We start from the raw sequence: 19,143 nt of genomic DNA, 5'->3' as shown, positions 1-19,143 counted from the left end.
TAACAAAGTATATAAGAGAGACACAGAGAGAGAGAGAGAGAGAGAGAGAGAGAGAGAGAGAGAGAGAGAGAGAGAGAGAGAGAGAGAGAGAGAGAGAGAGATATGGAGAGAGAGAGAGAGAGAGAGAGAGAGAGAGAGAGAGAGAGAGAGAGAGAGAGAGAGAGAGAGAGAGAGAGAGAGAGTAGCATTGTGGTATTATGCCCGAGGAAACATACAGAACAGATGCTAATCATCGTCTAATGAGATCTCTATTATACTCTATGATCTCTATATCAACAACTGGTGAATCGGGTTGCTGGCTCCGTGTGATTTCATCTGTAGTTGACTTACCATCTGTCCGAGCACTGAAGTCTGTCATTGTATTTATTTTATTAAAATACTTGATGAAAAAAAATAGTCGAGAAAAACGTCAACAACTTCAGGTTGTGTACATTTCTTCTGCATGTCTTCGTTAATTTGTCATCTGTTGCGTTAACAAGAACAACAAAGAATATAAAACAATCGATAAAAAGGTATATCATTTTATGAGTATCAACATTAAAACAATTGTCTCTATAGCCATATTAGGAAAATATGGAGCGCGTTTACATTCACCCAAAATTAGCAATGTTGGAGCAGTCGACCTGCACAAGAAAGTCGAACATTTATGATACTAAAAAAGTATCTGTACTGCAAAAAAAATAAAACAAAAGTTACAACAGACAAAAACCAAGAGAAGAAAATAATACAATAATAATAGTAATCGACAACAAAGTTGCCAGTTATCGAAGTCTACAGAACAGTGAAGACAAAAATATAATCTTCAAAGACGTGTTTGATCATTATCTCAGTCCTACTTGTTGATATCAACGACGTTTTTGGGAAGGGGAGGGGGGCTTGTGGAAAGTGGAGACGGGTGAAGTCCAAATAATCGATAACGCCTAACAAGGGTATAAGCTGGAGCGGGGAAGGAATAAGCAAACAGTGTTACACGATGAATGTAAGCAAAATAGTATGCGTGATTGACAGAAAACAACTTGACTAGAATCGACACAACATTATTTGATGGTTGATGCTTGATGTTCAGTTCAAAATAATATTCACACGTAGACACATAACAACTGATTTTCAAAAGAACACTTTTGGTGTTTCTAAGGAACGCAGAATACTTGGGCCTCATACTACTTTTCCCCTTGTAACGGGAATTACAAATATATACCTTCCGCGATTTTCCAATCTTATTTTTTCGTCTGAATTTTTTTTCAACAATTAATAAGTTTTGCAGGCAGTACGCTGATTTTGCAGATCGAAGCGGCATAATTTTTTTTCAACAATTAATAAGTTTTGCAGGCAGTACGCTGATTTTGCAGATCGAAGCGGCATAAAGAATAGAGAAAGAGGAATAGTGAGAGAGAGAGAGAGAGAGAGAGAGAGAGAGAGAGAGAGAGAGAGAGAGAGAGAGAGAGAGAGAGAGAGAGAGAGAGAGAGAGAGAGAGATGTTGCGGAAGTATTTGGTAACCTGGCACCATAAAATTTGATTCTCACACACAAAGAAAAAAACAAGTCGCGTAAGGCGAAATTACTACATTTAGTCAAGCTGTGGAACTCACAGAATGAAATTGAACCTAGTCCGCCGCTAGTGCAAAAGGCAGTGAAAGTGACGAGCCTGTTTGGCGCTGTAGTGGTTTCGCTGTGCTGCATATCACGCTTTTCTGTACCTCTCTTCGTTTTAACTTTCTGAGCGTGTTTTTAATCCAAACATATCATATCTATATGTTTTTGGAATCAGGAACCGACAAGGAATAAGACGAAATTGTTTTTAAATCGATTTCGGAAATTAAATTTTGATCATAATTTTTTTTTTCAGAGCTTGTTTTTAATCCAAATATAACATATTTATATGTTTTTTGAATCACAAAATGACGAAGAATAAGATGAAATTGTTTTTGGATCGTTTAATAAAAAAATATTTAATTACAAGTTTCCGATTTTTATTGACCAAACTCACTCATTAGTTTTTAAGCCACCAAGCTGAAATGCAATACCAAACCCCGGCCTTCGTCGAAGATTGCTTTGCCAAAATTTCAATCAATTTAATTGAAAAATGAGGGTGCGACAGTGCCGCCTCAACTTTTACAAAAAGCCGGATATGACGTCATCAAAGGTATTTATCGAAAAAAGGGAAAATATGTCCGGGGATATCATACCCAGGAACTCTCATGTCAAATTTCATAAAGATCGGTCCAGTAGTTTAGTCTGAATCGCTCTACACACACACATGCACAGACAGACAGACAGACAGACAGACAGACACACACACACACACACACACACACACACACACACACACACACACACACACACACACACACACATACACCACGACCCTTGTCTCGATTCCCCCTCTATGTTAAAACATTTAGTCAAAACTTGACACAAAATAAAAATAAATTCTAAACAGAATTTGTTAAAAAAAACGTCAAAGAGACAGAGGATGTAGAAGTAAGCATAAACGTAAGCAGACATGTATATTCTGGGAAAGCGAACGAAAGACATATTCCCAGGCATACACTATGCATTCCATGGTGATAATTTTAAATATTCTCGTTTTCAATGAGGGGGATATAACATTACAAATTATGCACACAGACTTTTTTTCCAAACAATATAGACTCGTCAGGCAGGACGAATACACATGAGTAAATGAACGATATATAAAAGCAACACTGTGAGCCGACACTAGTTTTCACATCAGAAAGTGCATGTTCTCAGATTGATAGAATAAAAAAAATAAAAAAAATAACCAACATAGCATGTACAAAAAAAATATAAAAAAGTCATTATCATCATATACTGTCATCATCGTCGTTTGCATTTTCGTCGTTCTTTTTGTGTCTCAGAATCGACAAAACAACTCTATATTAAGACAATACAAAACGAATATTTTGATGTCGTTTTTTTCCAAAAAAGTTCTGCGCATTATGTTCAGAAAAATATGGTATAAAGTGTACTAATTATGTTTGTAATCATTTTTGAGCTGCGTGGGTAAACAAAAACAATGTTGGTAGGTAATACATTGCCGGTTTCCATGGGTACGGGAACAAGACTGCACATGGATAATCAAAAGCAAATCCAATGTAGGCTACACGCTCGGAGTTTCTTCGCCTCTTTTCATTGGCGGTTTCCCAGACAACGACAGAACACACTCATTAGAGTCACTGCCTCGTAGTGTTTTAGTGAATTCCAAAGACGAACGAACCGAAAAGTCTGAAGAAAAACCAAAACTAAAACCAAAAGACCGCAGGCAATCGAAAAGAAAGCCGGCTTTGAATAAACAGAACTGGGTGGCCGAGTGGTAACGCACTTGCGCTCGGAAGCGAGAGGTTGCGAGTTCGACCCTGGGTCAGGGCGTTAGCAATTTTCTCCCCCCTTTCCTAACCTAGGTGGTGAGTTCAAGTGCTAGTCTTTCGGATGAGACGAAAACCCGAGGTCCCTTCGTGTACACTACATTGGGGTGTGCACGTTAAAGATCTCACGATTGACAAAAGGGTCTTTCCTGACAAAATTGAATAGGCATAGATAAAAATGTCCACCAAAATACCCGTGTGACTTGGAATAATAGGCCGTGAAAAGTAGGATATGCGCCGAAATGGCTGCGATCTGCTGGCCGATGTGAATGCGTGATGTATTGTGTAAAAAAAATTCCATCTCACACGGCATAAATAAATCCCTGCGCCTTGAATATGTGCGCGATATAAATTGCATAAAAAAAATTTAAAAAATTAAAAAATCCCTGCGCTTAGAACTGTACCCACGGAATACGCGCGATATAAGCCTCATAAGCATATTGATTGATTGATTGATAAACGAACGAAGCCTACACCGCAGCCAATAGTCTGTCTTTTAGCAAAGCCACTGAATGTCTTCATCGTTGGTTGGCGTCGCACATGTAGGGAGAAGAATATCTTGCAAGGCGAACAAGATTGCAAGATTGACCCCTGACGTTAAAAGATACCGTAAAGAACAAAAGATCGCTACGCCCAGTCAGTATAAAAACCTATAAAGCACCAACCCTACCTACTTGTAAAATGTTTAACGATGTCATCAACTCAAACACTGAAGACAACTTATAAGCTTGGATTGGCTGCCTATATACTAAGAACACTGTCGCGCTTGTCTTTGGTTTAAACAAAACTTTATTCAGTTTTAGTATCGTGACATTCATTTTTTTTTAAATTGGGGATCCGAACTCATGCAAGCGTTTGCCTTTGATTGCCACAGTGTTGTGGGGCCCTGGACATACATTTTAAAAACTCGGTTAACATCATGTCGATCCCTGTCCATAATTGTGCACTTAATTTTGCATGAACAAAATGATGACAAAAACGATGTTAGGTCGGTTGATGTCAGACCAGCATTTTGTTAGTCGTCGGGGAGCATATCGCCTCCTGTTTCATCTGTATCGGCCTGTAAGAAAATGGTGGAAGAGTCTATGGTGGTTTACATTGTGGTTTGCACGAAAAGGAAGATGTCTGAATCAGGCATTCACGCCTTATGTGTTGATATATATACAAATGACAAGATTCTACCCTTTAAACCGATTGCGGCATAGCCAAAATTACAAGCCGCCGAGCATAAAACAAAAGAAGAAAGAGGAAAACAGTCTACAGGAACCAGAGCATGATTTGTGCCGTACATGATAGTTTAAAAGTTACATCAACTGACACAATGACATTTTACACAACAGAGTATATTATATTATGCACGATTGAACGTTAAGAAATTGCATGTCTTTGGCGTCACCACATTTATACATGATTGATAACAGTGAAATTTGCTGTTTCACATTGTTTGATTTGAGTTTCATCACTGAAGTATATACCCTGAACACATAGATTCAAACGTAACGTCATCTAAACTGCTACTCGACGTCACGGACTTCAAGCTGAAGCGTCATTCCGCAAATGCGAGGACACTATGTCAAAAAGACCACACACTGACACACACACACACACACACACACACACACACACACACACACACACACACACACACATATATATACACACACACACACACACACACACACACACACATGCACTTACACACCACACATAATGATACACATCATTCATTAATAAATTATTATACGGCAACAGGCAAAGGAAAGGCTTTACCATTGTAAGTCATCTGTAAAACATAGTCAATTAACCATAATTATACTGTGTCCATTTTAGACTTTATCAAAGGAGTGTGGGGGAAGATTCGGAGATAAGTACCACTGTATCTGACTTCTTTAAAGAAATATAAAAAATATAAAAAAATAAAAAACCATATAGTAATTGAAAAAAGTCTTCTTACAGCATTTTAGTTAAAAAGGATAACAACAAAAAAAGGCAGAAAGCATTTATGCATTTATTTACTTTGCTTTGAGAAAACAAAGTTTCTAAACGTTAACGATTCACTGTTATCCAAACTGACTTCATTTGTTCAGGCATAACTTTTGATGACGTTTCTTCGACAACTGAAAAATACAAATATTTTCTGCAACCTTAACGCATTCTTCTGTACATCAAACATTCCCACATTTCACTCAAACACAAAATCGCAAAGGTTTAAAAGTCTTCGTTAAGCAAAATATTTATGTTTATAAAAAAAATGTCATGAACCATTAATATGACGTCACATGTTCGTTACGTCAGAACCATGAAGTGTCTGAACAGATTCTTTGCTTTTTAAATATATGCCGATTGACACTGGCACGCATGATTTTTGTCGACAAACACGTTACATAAACATAGATTCAAACAAAAAAACCTGCAGTCCGACGAAAAGAAACAATTCGTCGAATCCAAGATGCGGTTGATGAATACATTTCATGATGCTAACATTCAACGCACAGGTACGCATGTGATCAATACGGGTCACTGCTTAAATTGGCTTGTTTCTGTCAGTTCAAGTTTCTGAAAAATAAAGTTGTTCATAGAAAACATTACAACATCACTTCCATCAGGTGACAATGTTATTATGTATGTGGCAAAGACAAAGTAAAAACTGCATGACCAAGTTACGCACGTTCGCACGTGACGTAAAATCTGGTAAACTCATGCAGGCTCACTCATATGTTGTGGTCACTGTAAATCATCTGTTCAACGACATGAATTGTTTGTGCAGAATCTTAATCTCCAACAAAATAATCTCCATGAGCACACAGCACATATAATTATGCGGTCTCTCATATAATCTCGAACAGAGGCATCGAAACAACTAAATAAAGACAACACAAAATGAGAGGTCCTTTCGTGTCACCATTGTAACAACATCCGCTAATTATGTCTTCGGTGTCGGGTCATGTCTATACCCTTTAGCGTCATTGCTAGCGTGTATGACACCGCTGACTTTATGAACCAAGTCGTCCAGTATTTGATTCTTGCCGCACTACTCTAGCAACAATCAGTCCAGCTGCGTCATCATGAGCACAATCCACTAGTACATTCTCACACATTGCCGAGTAAAAGCACCACCGTGACGTCACACCACAAATGAGGTCATGCATACAAGAGTGACGTCACATGAGAAGCCGGCACAGACGAAGTGGCACTTTTCCTCAAACGACGTTACACAAACATCTGTAAATCCCAAGACGTCAGAGGACAAATTCACGTCATCTTGCACACATAGTTCACAAAATGACGACGTAGTATACAAAGTGACGTCACCACGAATGCCGTCAATCCACGTATGACGTCAAGCACACCCCAGAAAAAAATCCACTCCCCCTCTCTGTCTCCATCCACTGTCCAAAATCAATGATGCAAGCCAAGCGCCGCCGCGTGCTTTCTCTCCTCCGCCGCTTTCTCCAAGGCGTTGGCGAGGTTCATGTTCTTGGCGATGTGGGACAGCTTGTGGTCCTTCTTCCACTTCATTCTGCGGTTCTGGAACCAGATCTTGATCTGGCGCTCTGTCAGGTTGAGGGCGTGGGCGATCTCGATGCGGCGGCGACGCGTGAGGTACTTGTTGTAGTGGAACTCCTTCTCTAGCTCCAGGGTCTGGTGACGCGTGTAGGACGTCCGTGACCGCTTGCTGTCTTCCCCATCTGCAACACAGAAAGAAGGGGACGGGTTAAGGAGGTCCCAAATCGAGCCCACAATGGCAACTACGCAGAGTCTTTTTTTTTCTTCTTTTTTTTTTTTAACAGTAATGTCAGTGCAAAAACTTCGTGCAGCCAGCTTCGCGAAGAACACTTCACAAAGTCAACCTCGCCTCATTAATTTGAGACATTAGATTGTGCATATTTTTGTCTGGTTGAAATTCTGCTTTGAAGACGCCGGTGGCTTGTTTCCATAACTTTGAATGCAAGTTTTATCAGTGTATCAAAAGACGAAAAGTAGTAAACGAAGTGCCAGATTTGATCGTGCAAGGACACATGCAAGTTTGTTGGTATGTTGAATTCATCCAGCGTCTGGTTTGGCTACAGACATAGCCTACATGACAGACATGATATTTTGGAAAATTTCTGTTGCTAAAGGAAGAAGAAATCAAACCAAAAAGAAACAAAGAACTAAAGCTGAACTTTCTTTGGGGGAAAAGTTTCGTGTAAACGAAAAATAGGCCTTCGTTGATATTCCCCTGTCATCTTACTTTTCAAGTTAACACAGAAAGGAATAGAGAAAGAAAGAAAGAACGAAAAGAAAAGAAAGAAGAAAAAAACCGGGAAAAAACAGGAAACAAAAAAGAAAAGAAATAAAGAACAAGAGAGAGAGAGAAAAAAAAACATGGCCAAATCTGTAACAATCTGCAGTCCTATTCACAAGGTCGACACGCATCACCTATTGTTTTCCGGAAACAAATCTTCATGTTGACCCAGACAAACGTTACACCGCATGTGCATACACCCACCCCTCCCCTTCCTCATAAAAACAATTGATACACAACCGCACTGACTCCAGTCACGGAAGCACACAATATATGACAATCGTCAACATAGCCAGGTATCGGTTCACTGAAGGGGTAGGGGTGGGGTGGGGTTCGGCGCAGGCGGCGGGTTTACGTGCCACAATGGGGTAACTCTAGCCCGCGAGTGGCCAGGCCTGACACTGAAAGCCGGGTGGATCTACCCGGATTAAGTGGCGACGCAAGCTGCGGCAAGGCTGCGACTGAAGCAGTTGCCGAGGGTTCAACCGGGTGCAAAAAAAAGGAAAAAACAAATAGAAGGGGTTGAAAGACAAGAAAGACAGACAGATAGAGGCGGAGAAAGGCGTACAGGGAATAAGAAAGACCACAAAATAGCACCAACAAAAACCCGAGATAGAGACCAAAGTACCAAAAGACAGACAAAAAAAAGAGTGTGAAACATAGAAGATGCAGAAAGACAGAGCAAAAAAAGCGAAACAAAGAGAGGTAGGAGACAGATCCAAACACATGAAGAGGGGGGGGGGGGGGCAAGACAGAGACAAGAACAGAATGGAAAACGATAAACAAACAAAAATGAGCGGGTAGTTTTACTGCTGGACAGAGAGAGGGAGAGTGTGTTTGAGAGAGAGACAGACAGACAGACTGCCAGAGACAAAGAGAGTGACAGAGAGAAGAAAAAGCCAAATACAGACACATAGACAGACACACAGATAAACAGACAGAGACAACAAGAGACAAGTGTAGGGATCAGACTTGCATTTTGTAAAGAACGATTTTAATACGTCGTCAACCCTTCTCCCATCCCCCCTACTCCTCTTGCCCCTCCCCGGTCCTCCCGTCCAAAACGGAACAATGCAATAAAGCGACACAATGAGCAATTCCAGACGTTTAAAAGATGCCATTTCTTCTAGTGACTCCAATGAATTTGAAACGAGCGATCCCGTGTTCAGAAGTCTTCCATCACGGACCGTAGCGTGTTGCGCGTGCGCCGACTGACGTCAGTCGCTGCAAGAGTCACCTCCCTTGGGAAGAAGGTCAGAACTTTACTTAGGAAGTGGGGGGACAGGAAAGACAGAAAGACGAATGCGAAACAAGAAGAAACAAAGACAAGGAGAAATAGAGATGGTGGGGGTTTGTCCACAAGACGGAACAGCATGGGATCGCGAAGACAAAGCCAGGTCTTTAGTTTCCCTCCCGCCTGAAAGGAGCCATTTTTAAAAGACTTTAATTTCATGAGGGGAGAAGAAAAGAACGAAAGAAAAGCCTCGGGTGAGGGGGGCTCATCTGAAAAACAAATGGAACCGCCAACAAACGAGCGCAAAGACTTTCATTTCCAAACCAAAGGAGACAACCCTTTGCACGTGAGTCGAATGACCCGGATGGAAAGACTCTGGGGGTGGAGGCCGGGGTGGGAGAATGGTTGTCGCCATTCCAACAGATTCCATTAATCTCCAACCTAGCTCTACCACGGTTCTAACGAAGGACGGCGAAAAAGATAAATCTGTTTGCGTGAAATTACAAATTTCCTGACGTTGGGGGCCAGGAGAAAAGGGCGTGGAAGGGTAGAGGAGGAGGAGGAGGAGGAGGAGGAGACGGGAGGGAACAGAGAAAAGACGAAGGAGAAGGCTGAAGGGGGGGGGGGGGGGGGGAGGGGGGTAGAAAAAGGGACGAGGAGGCGAGAAAGTTTAATTTGGCCGAGGGAAATGCTGATGATCAGACGAAACGAAAACCAAGACGGAAGGGAAAAGGGGAGAGAAGAAGAGAAAGAAAAAATCAGTCAAGGGAAAGCAATCGGTAGCGCTCGACACACGGGAAGTTGCGCGACCGAGAGTTTTTGTTCTTGGCCACGCTAATCAGCGGCTGTGTCTCGCCGCTTGCGACCTCTGGAAGGAAGAGAAATGCGTTTTGTCCTACCAGCAGTCACAGAGATGGCAATTCAGCCCGGTGTGATCGGATCAACAAACAAAATTAGTCGCGAAAGCCGACCCGGCCTGGGTGACACGGGAGGGCTAGAGGCCGGGGTGGTGGATGGTGATTCTTCATGCATGCACAGTCAGACAGACTGATACGCAGATACAGACAGACGCGCCGGGCAGATGGGCAGACAGACACGCGCACACACGCACGTACGCATTCACGAACACTCAACACTCGCACACGCAAACAAGCAAAGTAAGGGAGAGGGATAAGATTATAAAAAAAAGTCTTTCTTATTGAAATAAAGAGAGAGAGAGAGAGAGAGAGAGAGAGAGAGAGAGAGAGAGACAGAGAGAGAGAGAGAGAGACAGAGAGAGAGACAGAGAGAGAGATAGAGAGAGACAGACAGACAGAGACAGACAGACAGACAGACAGACAGACAGACAGGCAAACAGAGACAGGCAGACAGACAGACAGACATAACTATCATCACCGCTTATTTGGATCTCAGGATTATCTCTTCTCCACACACACACATCCCAACACACATTCACTTCTCTCGGGATTTGGACGTCCAGGGCCATATCTTATCCCTAAGAATGGAATGAGCGGACTGCTTGTACCTGTACGCTGCAAGCAGCAACAACACAACAGTCGCATTCTCAGACAGAACAAGTCGCGTAAGGCGAAAATACAACATTTAGTCAAGCTGTCGAACTCACAGAATGAAACTGAACGCAATGCAATTTTTCAGCAAGACCGTATACTCGTAGCATCGTCAGTCCACCGCTCGTGGCAACGGCAGTGAAATTGACAAGAAGAGCGGGGTAGTAGTTGCGCTGAGAAGGATAGCACGCTTTTCTGTACCTCTCTTCGTTTTAACTTTCTGAGCGTGTTTTTAATCCAAACATATCATATCTATATGTTTTTGGAATCAGGAACCGACAAGGAATAAGATGAAAGTGTTTTTAAATTGAGTTCGAAAATTAATTTTGATCATAATTTTTATATTTTTAATTTTCAGAGCTTGTTTTTAATCCGAATATAACATATTTATATGTTTTTTGAATCAGAAAATGATGAAGAATAAGATGAACGTAAATTTGGATCGTTTTGTAAAAAAAATATATTTTTTACAATTTTCAGATTTTCAATGACAAAAGCCATTAATTAATTTTTAAGCCACCAAACTGAAATGCAATACCGAAGTTCGGCCTTCGTCGAAGATTGCTTGGCCAAAATTTCAATTAATTTGATTGAAAAATTAGGGTGTGACAGTGCCGCCTCAACTTTTACAAAAATCCGGATATGACGTCATCAAAGGTATTTATCGAAAAAAAACACGTCCGGGGATATCATTCCCAAGAACTCTCATGTAAAATTTCATAAAGATCAGTCCAGTAGTTTAGTCTGAATCGCTCTACACACACACACACGCACACACACACACACACACACACACACACACAGACAGACACACACACACACACACACACACACACACACACACACACACACACACACACACACACACACCACGACCCTCGTCTCGATTCCCCCTCTATGTTAAAACATTTAGTCAAAACTTGACTAAATGTAAAAATGACCATTGCCCTGAAAACGATAGCCATGCATGGCTTGGCCATGAGACTATTGTAATGGGAAATGGGACTACACTGAAAAACAGTCGACATTCTGAACAAAGCATACAGTGCAATAAAGAAAATAATGAAATGAGGACAGAATCGGACGCTTCTGCCTTGACTTCGGAATCTAGGTTTCCAAGATAGGAACATTTGCGAGTTTAAATTGTTTTTGTTTCATATTTTTAGCAGTACCAAATTACCCGCGTTTTCCTGAAAGAATGCTCCAACTGAACACAAACAGGTGAAACACATCATGTCAACGCTTTTAAACAAAAGCCAAACTAGCTACATTTTAATTAAAATGAAGCTTTTTTCGTATAGAAGGGGATATCAAGCTCGAAAATCAACATCCCCCTATTGTTATTTTTTCAAGGGAATTTCTTGTAAGAGGAGAGTGAAAGAATAATGCATATCTAACCTTCTTTTCTGTAACCTATACCCCCTCCCCCATTCTCCTCCCCTCCCTCTCCCTTTACCAAACAGAAGAGAAAAGTCCCAGAAAGATAGAACTTTCAAACCGAGGAAATGAAACAGTCCCACTTGAAGAATCTCTCCTGTCCCGCGATCGCCTCCCTGGAGGCAGTCAAATCCCCATGCCCACAGTTCTGGCACACACACACACTTAGGGAGGGAAAGAAAGCGTGAGAGAGCGACGGGTGGGGGGGGGGGGGGTGAAAGAGAGGAGACAGAGAGAAAGAGGGAAAGAGAGAGAAAAAGGAAGATACAAAGAGCAACAGAGAGGAAGAGCTAGAGAGTGAGAAAGGAAGCGAGGGAGAGAGAGGGGGAGGGAGGGAGGGGGAAGGAGCGAGACAACGAGAGAGCGGGGATGAGAAATAGAGACAGACAGATAGATAAATTGGAAGAGTAATGGACGGACGGACGGACAGGCGGTCGGACAGGCAGACAATCACACAGACAAATAAAAAAGACAGAAAGACAGGAAGAGAGATAGACAGACATAACAAAAAAAAACAGGCCAACAGTTAGAGATACAGAGAGAAAGAGAGAGACAAAGTTACAAGAACTAGGATCAGAGAACTTGGAATGCATGGAACCGTGCCTTCACCCTCAGATCAAGCAAAGACACCCCGCGATAGAACAAGGACCCAGGAAAGGAATCAAGGACTCGTGAGGAAGGAGGGGGAAATGGAATTGTACCTTGTCATTCTTCCCCCGAGGGTGAAATATGGCTACCTAGCGCCCTAGAGGCTCGGGCGGGGTTCCAGAGCGCGGGCAGGGTCTTGAGGGAGGGGGGAGGGGAGGGAGTTCGTTTACACCCGTGCCTTCCGCCATCCCAGATTGCTGGAGACTCCTGGACAGCAGTGCTGGCGGATAAATGGCTTTCTGCCCGCTGGATAAATGGCTTTTGCTTTGTGGATAAATGGCTTCTCTTTGTTCTCCAGCACCGCCAGGGTGGCGATTACTGGAGGAGGTCTGGCCTCCCGGGAGAGAGAGAGAGAGAGGGAAGGGGAAGAGGAGAGAAAAAGGGAGAGGGAAGGGGTGGAGGAACATCTCCAAAGAGATAGTTGGTGGGGCGCATCAGAAGCCGATTCTCCAAAGAGAGAGAGAGAGAGAGAGAGAGAGAGAGAGAGAGAGAGAGAGAGAGAGAGAGAGAGAGAGAGAGAGAAAGAGAGAGAAAGAGAGAGAGAGAGAGAGAAAGAGAGAGAGAGCGAGAGAGAGAGAAAGAGGGAGATTCTGAGAAAGGAACAGCATCTGAAGCAAGTTCGGGAGAGGGAGAAAGTCACAGTCAAACAGAGAGCGACTTCCCAACCCTCTGCCCCCTCCAACCGACGCCAAGTAAGGAAGCTTCCGAAGCTCAAGCCCCTTGCAGACTTTCACACGTCGTTGCGGGGTGAGATGTACACGATCTCATCTGGTGTGGGCTGCCCTGCACGCCACGCAATACCTTCAGCACGTGAGCCTCGGGACGATGATTTGTTCCCTTCGAGCTCTGTGCTGGCGGGATTACAGTCTGGCGCCAACCAATGCCTATAGTTACTGAAGGGGTGAGGGCCAGGATGAATGGATGAAAGAAGAGATGGATGGATGAATGGATGGAAGGAGAGCCTCGGGAAGACGGGGAAATAAGAGATGGGTGAATAAATCCGACTAGATGGGAACTTCAGTAGAAAACGATTGTCAATGAGTAGGTTACATAACAGAAACACATAGACGCTTGAATCACCTTTTCAATTGGCTTGACAAAACAACATAGACTGGACGATTCGATCTGAAGGTCTTCTTCCCTTACTTGTATTTCTCTTCAGATTCAGTACGTATAATTGGGCGGGGATGTAGCTCAGTCGGTAGCGCGCTGGATTTGTATCCAGTTGGCCGCTGTCAGCGTGAGTTCGTCCCCACGTTCGGCGAGAGATTTATTTCTCAGAGTCACTTTTGTGTGCAGACTCTCCTCGGTGTCCGAACATCCCCGTGTGTACACGAAACCACAAGGCCAAGTGCGCACGAAAAAGATCCTGTAATCCATGTCAGAGTTCGGTGGGTTATAGAAACACGAAAATACCCAGCATGCTTCCTCCGAAAGCGGCGTATGGCTGCCTAAATGGCGGGGTAAAAACGGTCATACACGTAAAAGCCGTGGGAGTTTCAGCCCATGAACGAACAAACAAGTACGTATAATTGCTTCGTATTGTCCTTTCTTCCTTTTAGTCATTCCGACGCTAGTTTTCTACGATAGTTTCTCCTCAAATGTCTTCTGTTCTCAATTTCCCATTTTCTTTTGTTTTAATTCTTGCAATTTTATTTGCCGAAAATCACCCTCTAGATTAAAACGTCCAGTTCATTATCGGATAAACTTTTCTGCATGTTGCAACGCTATTGCCAACACAAGGAGAGTGGATCATAATCAACGACAATGACTGACATTGTCTGCTTTCGGACATTTTTTGCAATGAATTCTGTTTTGACATACAAATAAACATATTCTTTTCGACACGCTTTTTTTTCCAGTCCACTAGCAACGCACACAAAAACAACTTTCATTACAAGGATAGAATAAAACAAAACAAAATTAACAGATGAAAACTTCAAAGTCAACACACGGGCACGCACGGACACACACGCACTGACACACACACACACCCACACACACAACCACACACACACACACAACCACACACACACACACACACACACACACACACACACACACACACACACACACACACACACACACACACACACAGTATAACTGACAAATACCCTTCAAAATGACCAGAACAAACTCTCATAGCATCATGGGTGCATGTGACCTTTTTACAGAGAATGTTGACTCAAACACGTGCAAAGCGCTTCAGACAATTGACATGTACCCGTAGCAAGGTCGCAAATTTCATATCTCTGATAATTAAAAAAGCGGATTAGCCGTAACAAATTTGACTTAAAGATGAGGGGAGGAACGAAACTGCCACCAAACAAAGAAAAGACAGAACTGCACCTGAGGACGAAGAATAAAACACGAAAGGAATAGAAAAGAAATACAATCAAAAATAAAGTAGAAACAAGTCGCGTAAGGCGAAATTACTACATTTAGTCAAGCTGTGGAACTCACAGAATGAAACTGAACGCACTGCATTTTTTCACAATGACCGTAGTCCGCCGCTTGTGCAAAACGGAGTGAAACTGACGAGCCTGTTCAGCGCGGTAGTGGTTTCGCTGTGCTGCATAGCACGCTTTACTGAACCTCTCTTCGTTTTAACTTTCTGAGCGTGTTTTTAATCCAAACATATCATATCTATATGTTTTTGGAATCAGGAACTGACAAGGAATAAGATAAAATTGTTTTTAAATCGATTTCGGAAATTTAATTTTGATCATAATTTTTTATTTTTTTTTATTTTCAGAGCGTGTTTTTTTTTATCCAAATATAACATATTTATATGTTTTTGGAATCCGGAAATGATGTAGAATAAGATGAACGTAAATTTGGATTGTTTTTAATTTAAAAAAACCCCATTATTACAAATTTTCAGATTTTTAATGACCAAAGTCATTAATTAATTTTTGAGCCACCAAGCTGAAATGCAATACCGAAGTCCGGCCTTCGTCGAAGATTGCTTTACAAAAATTTCAATCAATTTGATTGAAAAATGAGGGTGTGACAGTGCCGCCTCAACTTTTACAAAAAGCCGGATATGACGTCATCAAAGACATTTATCGAAAAATGAAAAAAAAAGTCTGGGGATATCATACCCAGGAACTCTCATGAAAAATGTCGTAAAGATCGGTCCAGTAGTTTACTCTGAATCGCTCACACACACACACTCACACACACACACACACACACACATACACACACACACACACACACACACACACACACACACACACACACACACACGCACACACACATACATACACCACGACCCTCGTCTCGATTCCCCCCTCTATGTTAAAACATTTATTCAAAACGTGACTAAATGTAAAAAGAAAGAAAATTAGACGAAGAATTATTTCTGTGACATGCACATTTATATGGTAACTTTAAACAGCTGTTTTAATAATTGATGAAGAATTTAGAAGAATTTGATAGTGGAATTTTGAAACAAACATGGCCTACAATAAAAAGAGAAAAAAGAAGTGGAAAAAGATGAAAACAAAGCAAAAACATAAACTCTTAATTAATTTAATACACAAAAAAAAATCTGCACCAGCTCGTTACTGAACCCACACGTATCACAGAAACTAAATCCTCATGCATTGATCTGGTCCTGACCTCGAGTATAAACTTAATTAGTGAAGTTGTAGTGTTACCCCCCATTTGTAGTGACCATTCTGTGCCATGTGTAAAATTAACGTCACAGAGATTAAAAAAAGGTCAGTTCAAAAGGACTATATATAATTATGCCAAGTTAGATGTTGATACATTTTTGTTTGAATTGAACAAAATTGATCTTTTGAACACAGTTTTAAATGCGTCCATTGACGAAGCTGCTGCCTTGTTTTCTGAACATTTATTCCGTGTTGCAAAAACATGTATGCCAGTAACAGTACGTGAAGATGATGCCCCATGGATGACTGAACATATTTTACAATTACGAAACGCAAAAAATTGTATACATCAAGTTGCTAAGCGCTTAAATACACCTGAGCAGTGGGCATTATTCCGCCTGACTAGAAATCAGTATACAGATGAAATGCGTAAAAGAAAAAGAGATTATTTTCTAGAACTTGATGAGAGGATAAATTGTAAACAAAACTTCGGAAGCAAAAATTGGTGGCAACTTGTTAATTCCTTTTTGAAGAAAAAAGGTGTTGCATGTAACGAAATTCCACCGCTAGAGGATAATGGAAAAATTATTGATAACATTTTGTGAAAAAACGATTTTGCTTAATAATTATTTTGAAAGCCAGTCTAAAGTTGAAAATCCAGACGATCCCCTGCCCGAGGCAAATTGGTGTAATACATCTTTATCGACTTTTGAATTAACAGAAGCTGAAGTTGTCCAAGTGTTAAGGAATTTAAATTTATCCAAGGCCGTGGGCCCTGACGGAATACATAATAAATTGCTTGTAGTTGGATTACCTGTTATCGTTTCACCGCTTACAGTTCTCTTTAACAGATCCTTGTCTGAGGGTGTTTTTCCAGTTGTCTGGAAAACTGCTCACATTACGCCCATTTTTAAGAAAGGCGATAGGAGTGCTTGTTTTAACTACCGTCCAATCTCTTTGCTGAGTTGTATTGGGAAGGTGCTCGAAAAATGTATACAAATCCGTGTGTTTGGTTATTTGCAAAATTATGATTTGATTACACACTGCCAATCTGGTTTTATTGCTGGTGATTCGACTGTTTATCAACTATTGAGTAAAAATGATGATTTTTGTGTTGCACTTGATAAAAACATTATGTCACAGGCAATATTTTTTGATGTATCAAAAGCTTTTGATAAAGTCTGGCATCGCGGTCTGCTCCACAAGCTTGAGGCGATAGGTATAAGAGGTCCCTTGCTTGTTTGGTTTGAACATTACTTGAGCGATCGCAGGCAAGCAGTAGTACTGAAAGGAACCAAATCAAGTTATGCTACCCCTTCTGCTGGTGTCCCTCAGGGTTCTGTCTTAGGACCTCTTTTATTTCTCATTTATATTAACGATATTGGTGTTGGTCTTGAATCAGTGTTGAAACTCTTTGCAGACGATACGAGTATGTATTTAAGTTTAGATAACGATGATGTACGAGCAGAGATTTTGAATTCTGATTTGGATAAAATTCGCAATGGGCTTCTAAATGGAAAGTCACTTTTAATTGCCAAAATACAGAATTGTTGGACATTTGTCGACAACAACATTTTTTACTTCCACCATTGTATTTCGAAGATGCACACTTAGTTGATGTTGAAAATCACAAGCACCTTGGCGTCATTCTACAAGGTAATTGTAAATGGGATTCCCACATAACAAGTCTAATTGCTAAATGTAGAAAGTCAAGTGCGTGTTTTGGTTTATTCAAGCATCGTTTAAACTTGAAGTTATATATAAATCCTTTATGTTACCATTGTTTGATTACGCGGACGTTATTTGGGATAACTGTGTTTGGCAGACGAGTTGGAGACATTGCATCTTTTTTCATTACTTTATTGTCCCATCGCTGGGAAATTGGATGCAATCTCGATGCAATCCGAATCATTGTAGGTGCAGTACGTGGCACAAGCCACCAAAAACTGTATAACGAATCGGGTTTTGTGCCCCTGAAAGAAAGGCGACGTCGTCATAAACTTTTGCTGTATTATAAAATTGTAAATCGTTTAACCCCAGAATATTTATATTCCAAACTGCCGGTCCTGGTTTCCGATGTAAATCCTTACCACAGACGACGCCCTCTTGAACGTAAGGTTCCATTGTGCAGAAGTGAGTTATATAAATCTTCATTTTTTCCTTCAACGACAGCTTTGTGGAATAATCTTCCAGAAAATATACAACAAACGCAGTCAGTTGGTGAATTTAAAAGGTATTTGACCGATGGAGATGTTGTTGTTCCACAGTATTATTATTTAGGCAACCGCCAGGCACAGGTATTTCACAGCAGGTTGAGATTAAACATGAGCGATTTGCAACAAGACTTAGTTAACCGACACCTCTCTGATAATTTAGAATGTACGTGTGGAGCATGCCCGGAAGATTCTGAACATTTCTTGTTACACTGTCCAAAATTTAAAGAACATAGAACCATTTTATTCAATAGTCTGCCAACACACGTTCTAGACTGCAAAACACTCTTGTTTGGAAATACTGATTTAACTATATCTTTGAACACGAAAATATTCTCTGTTGTACAAGACTATGTTATGTTAACTAATCGCTTCGGCTGATATTATATTAACTGTGCAATTGATGCAGCCAGGCATTCTCTCTCTCCCCCTCTCTCTCTCTCTCTGTCTCTCTCTTCATCTTATTTGTATAAAATATAATGAAAGATTATCAAGATAAGTGTTGAAGCTATCACTTGTTCGCCATGTTTTGCTATCGGAATGTGTATTGATTATCATTTCAAGAACGTGTCCATAAGCAATCTGCTTGTTAACGTTCTAAATGTTGTTATTGTTTGAAACGTGTGTATGAGAAATTGAATAAACACGCTTAAACCAAACATAAACTCCGAAAATCAAGGATCAAAACAAAAAAGGGAGGTTAGTTACTGGAACGTTAATTCAAAGATAAAACAAAGCATTCACAA

The 19,143-nt window shown here is 41.1% G+C and overlaps 1 protein-coding gene across 1 annotated transcript in view; it reads right to left on the bottom strand.

Moving 5' to 3' along the window:
- Window positions 1–1,376: 1,376 nt before the first annotated feature.
- Window positions 1,377–19,143, bottom strand: part of LOC138947347 (homeobox protein Hox-B5a-like) — a 93,760-nt gene continuing 75,993 nt past the window's right edge. Inside the window, exon 3 of the mRNA XM_070318803.1 lies at window positions 1,377–7,075. Within this exon, the coding sequence (XP_070174904.1) occupies window positions 6,786–7,075 (290 nt within the window). The 3' untranslated portion in view covers window positions 1,377–6,785. The remainder of the gene's footprint in view (window positions 7,076–19,143) is intronic.

This window comes from Littorina saxatilis, linkage group LG14 (assembly GCF_037325665.1).
Source record: "Littorina saxatilis isolate snail1 linkage group LG14, US_GU_Lsax_2.0, whole genome shotgun sequence".
Classification (NCBI taxonomy): domain Eukaryota; kingdom Metazoa; phylum Mollusca; class Gastropoda; order Littorinimorpha; family Littorinidae; genus Littorina; species Littorina saxatilis.
This window is presented reverse-complemented; position numbering and strand designations above follow the sequence as displayed.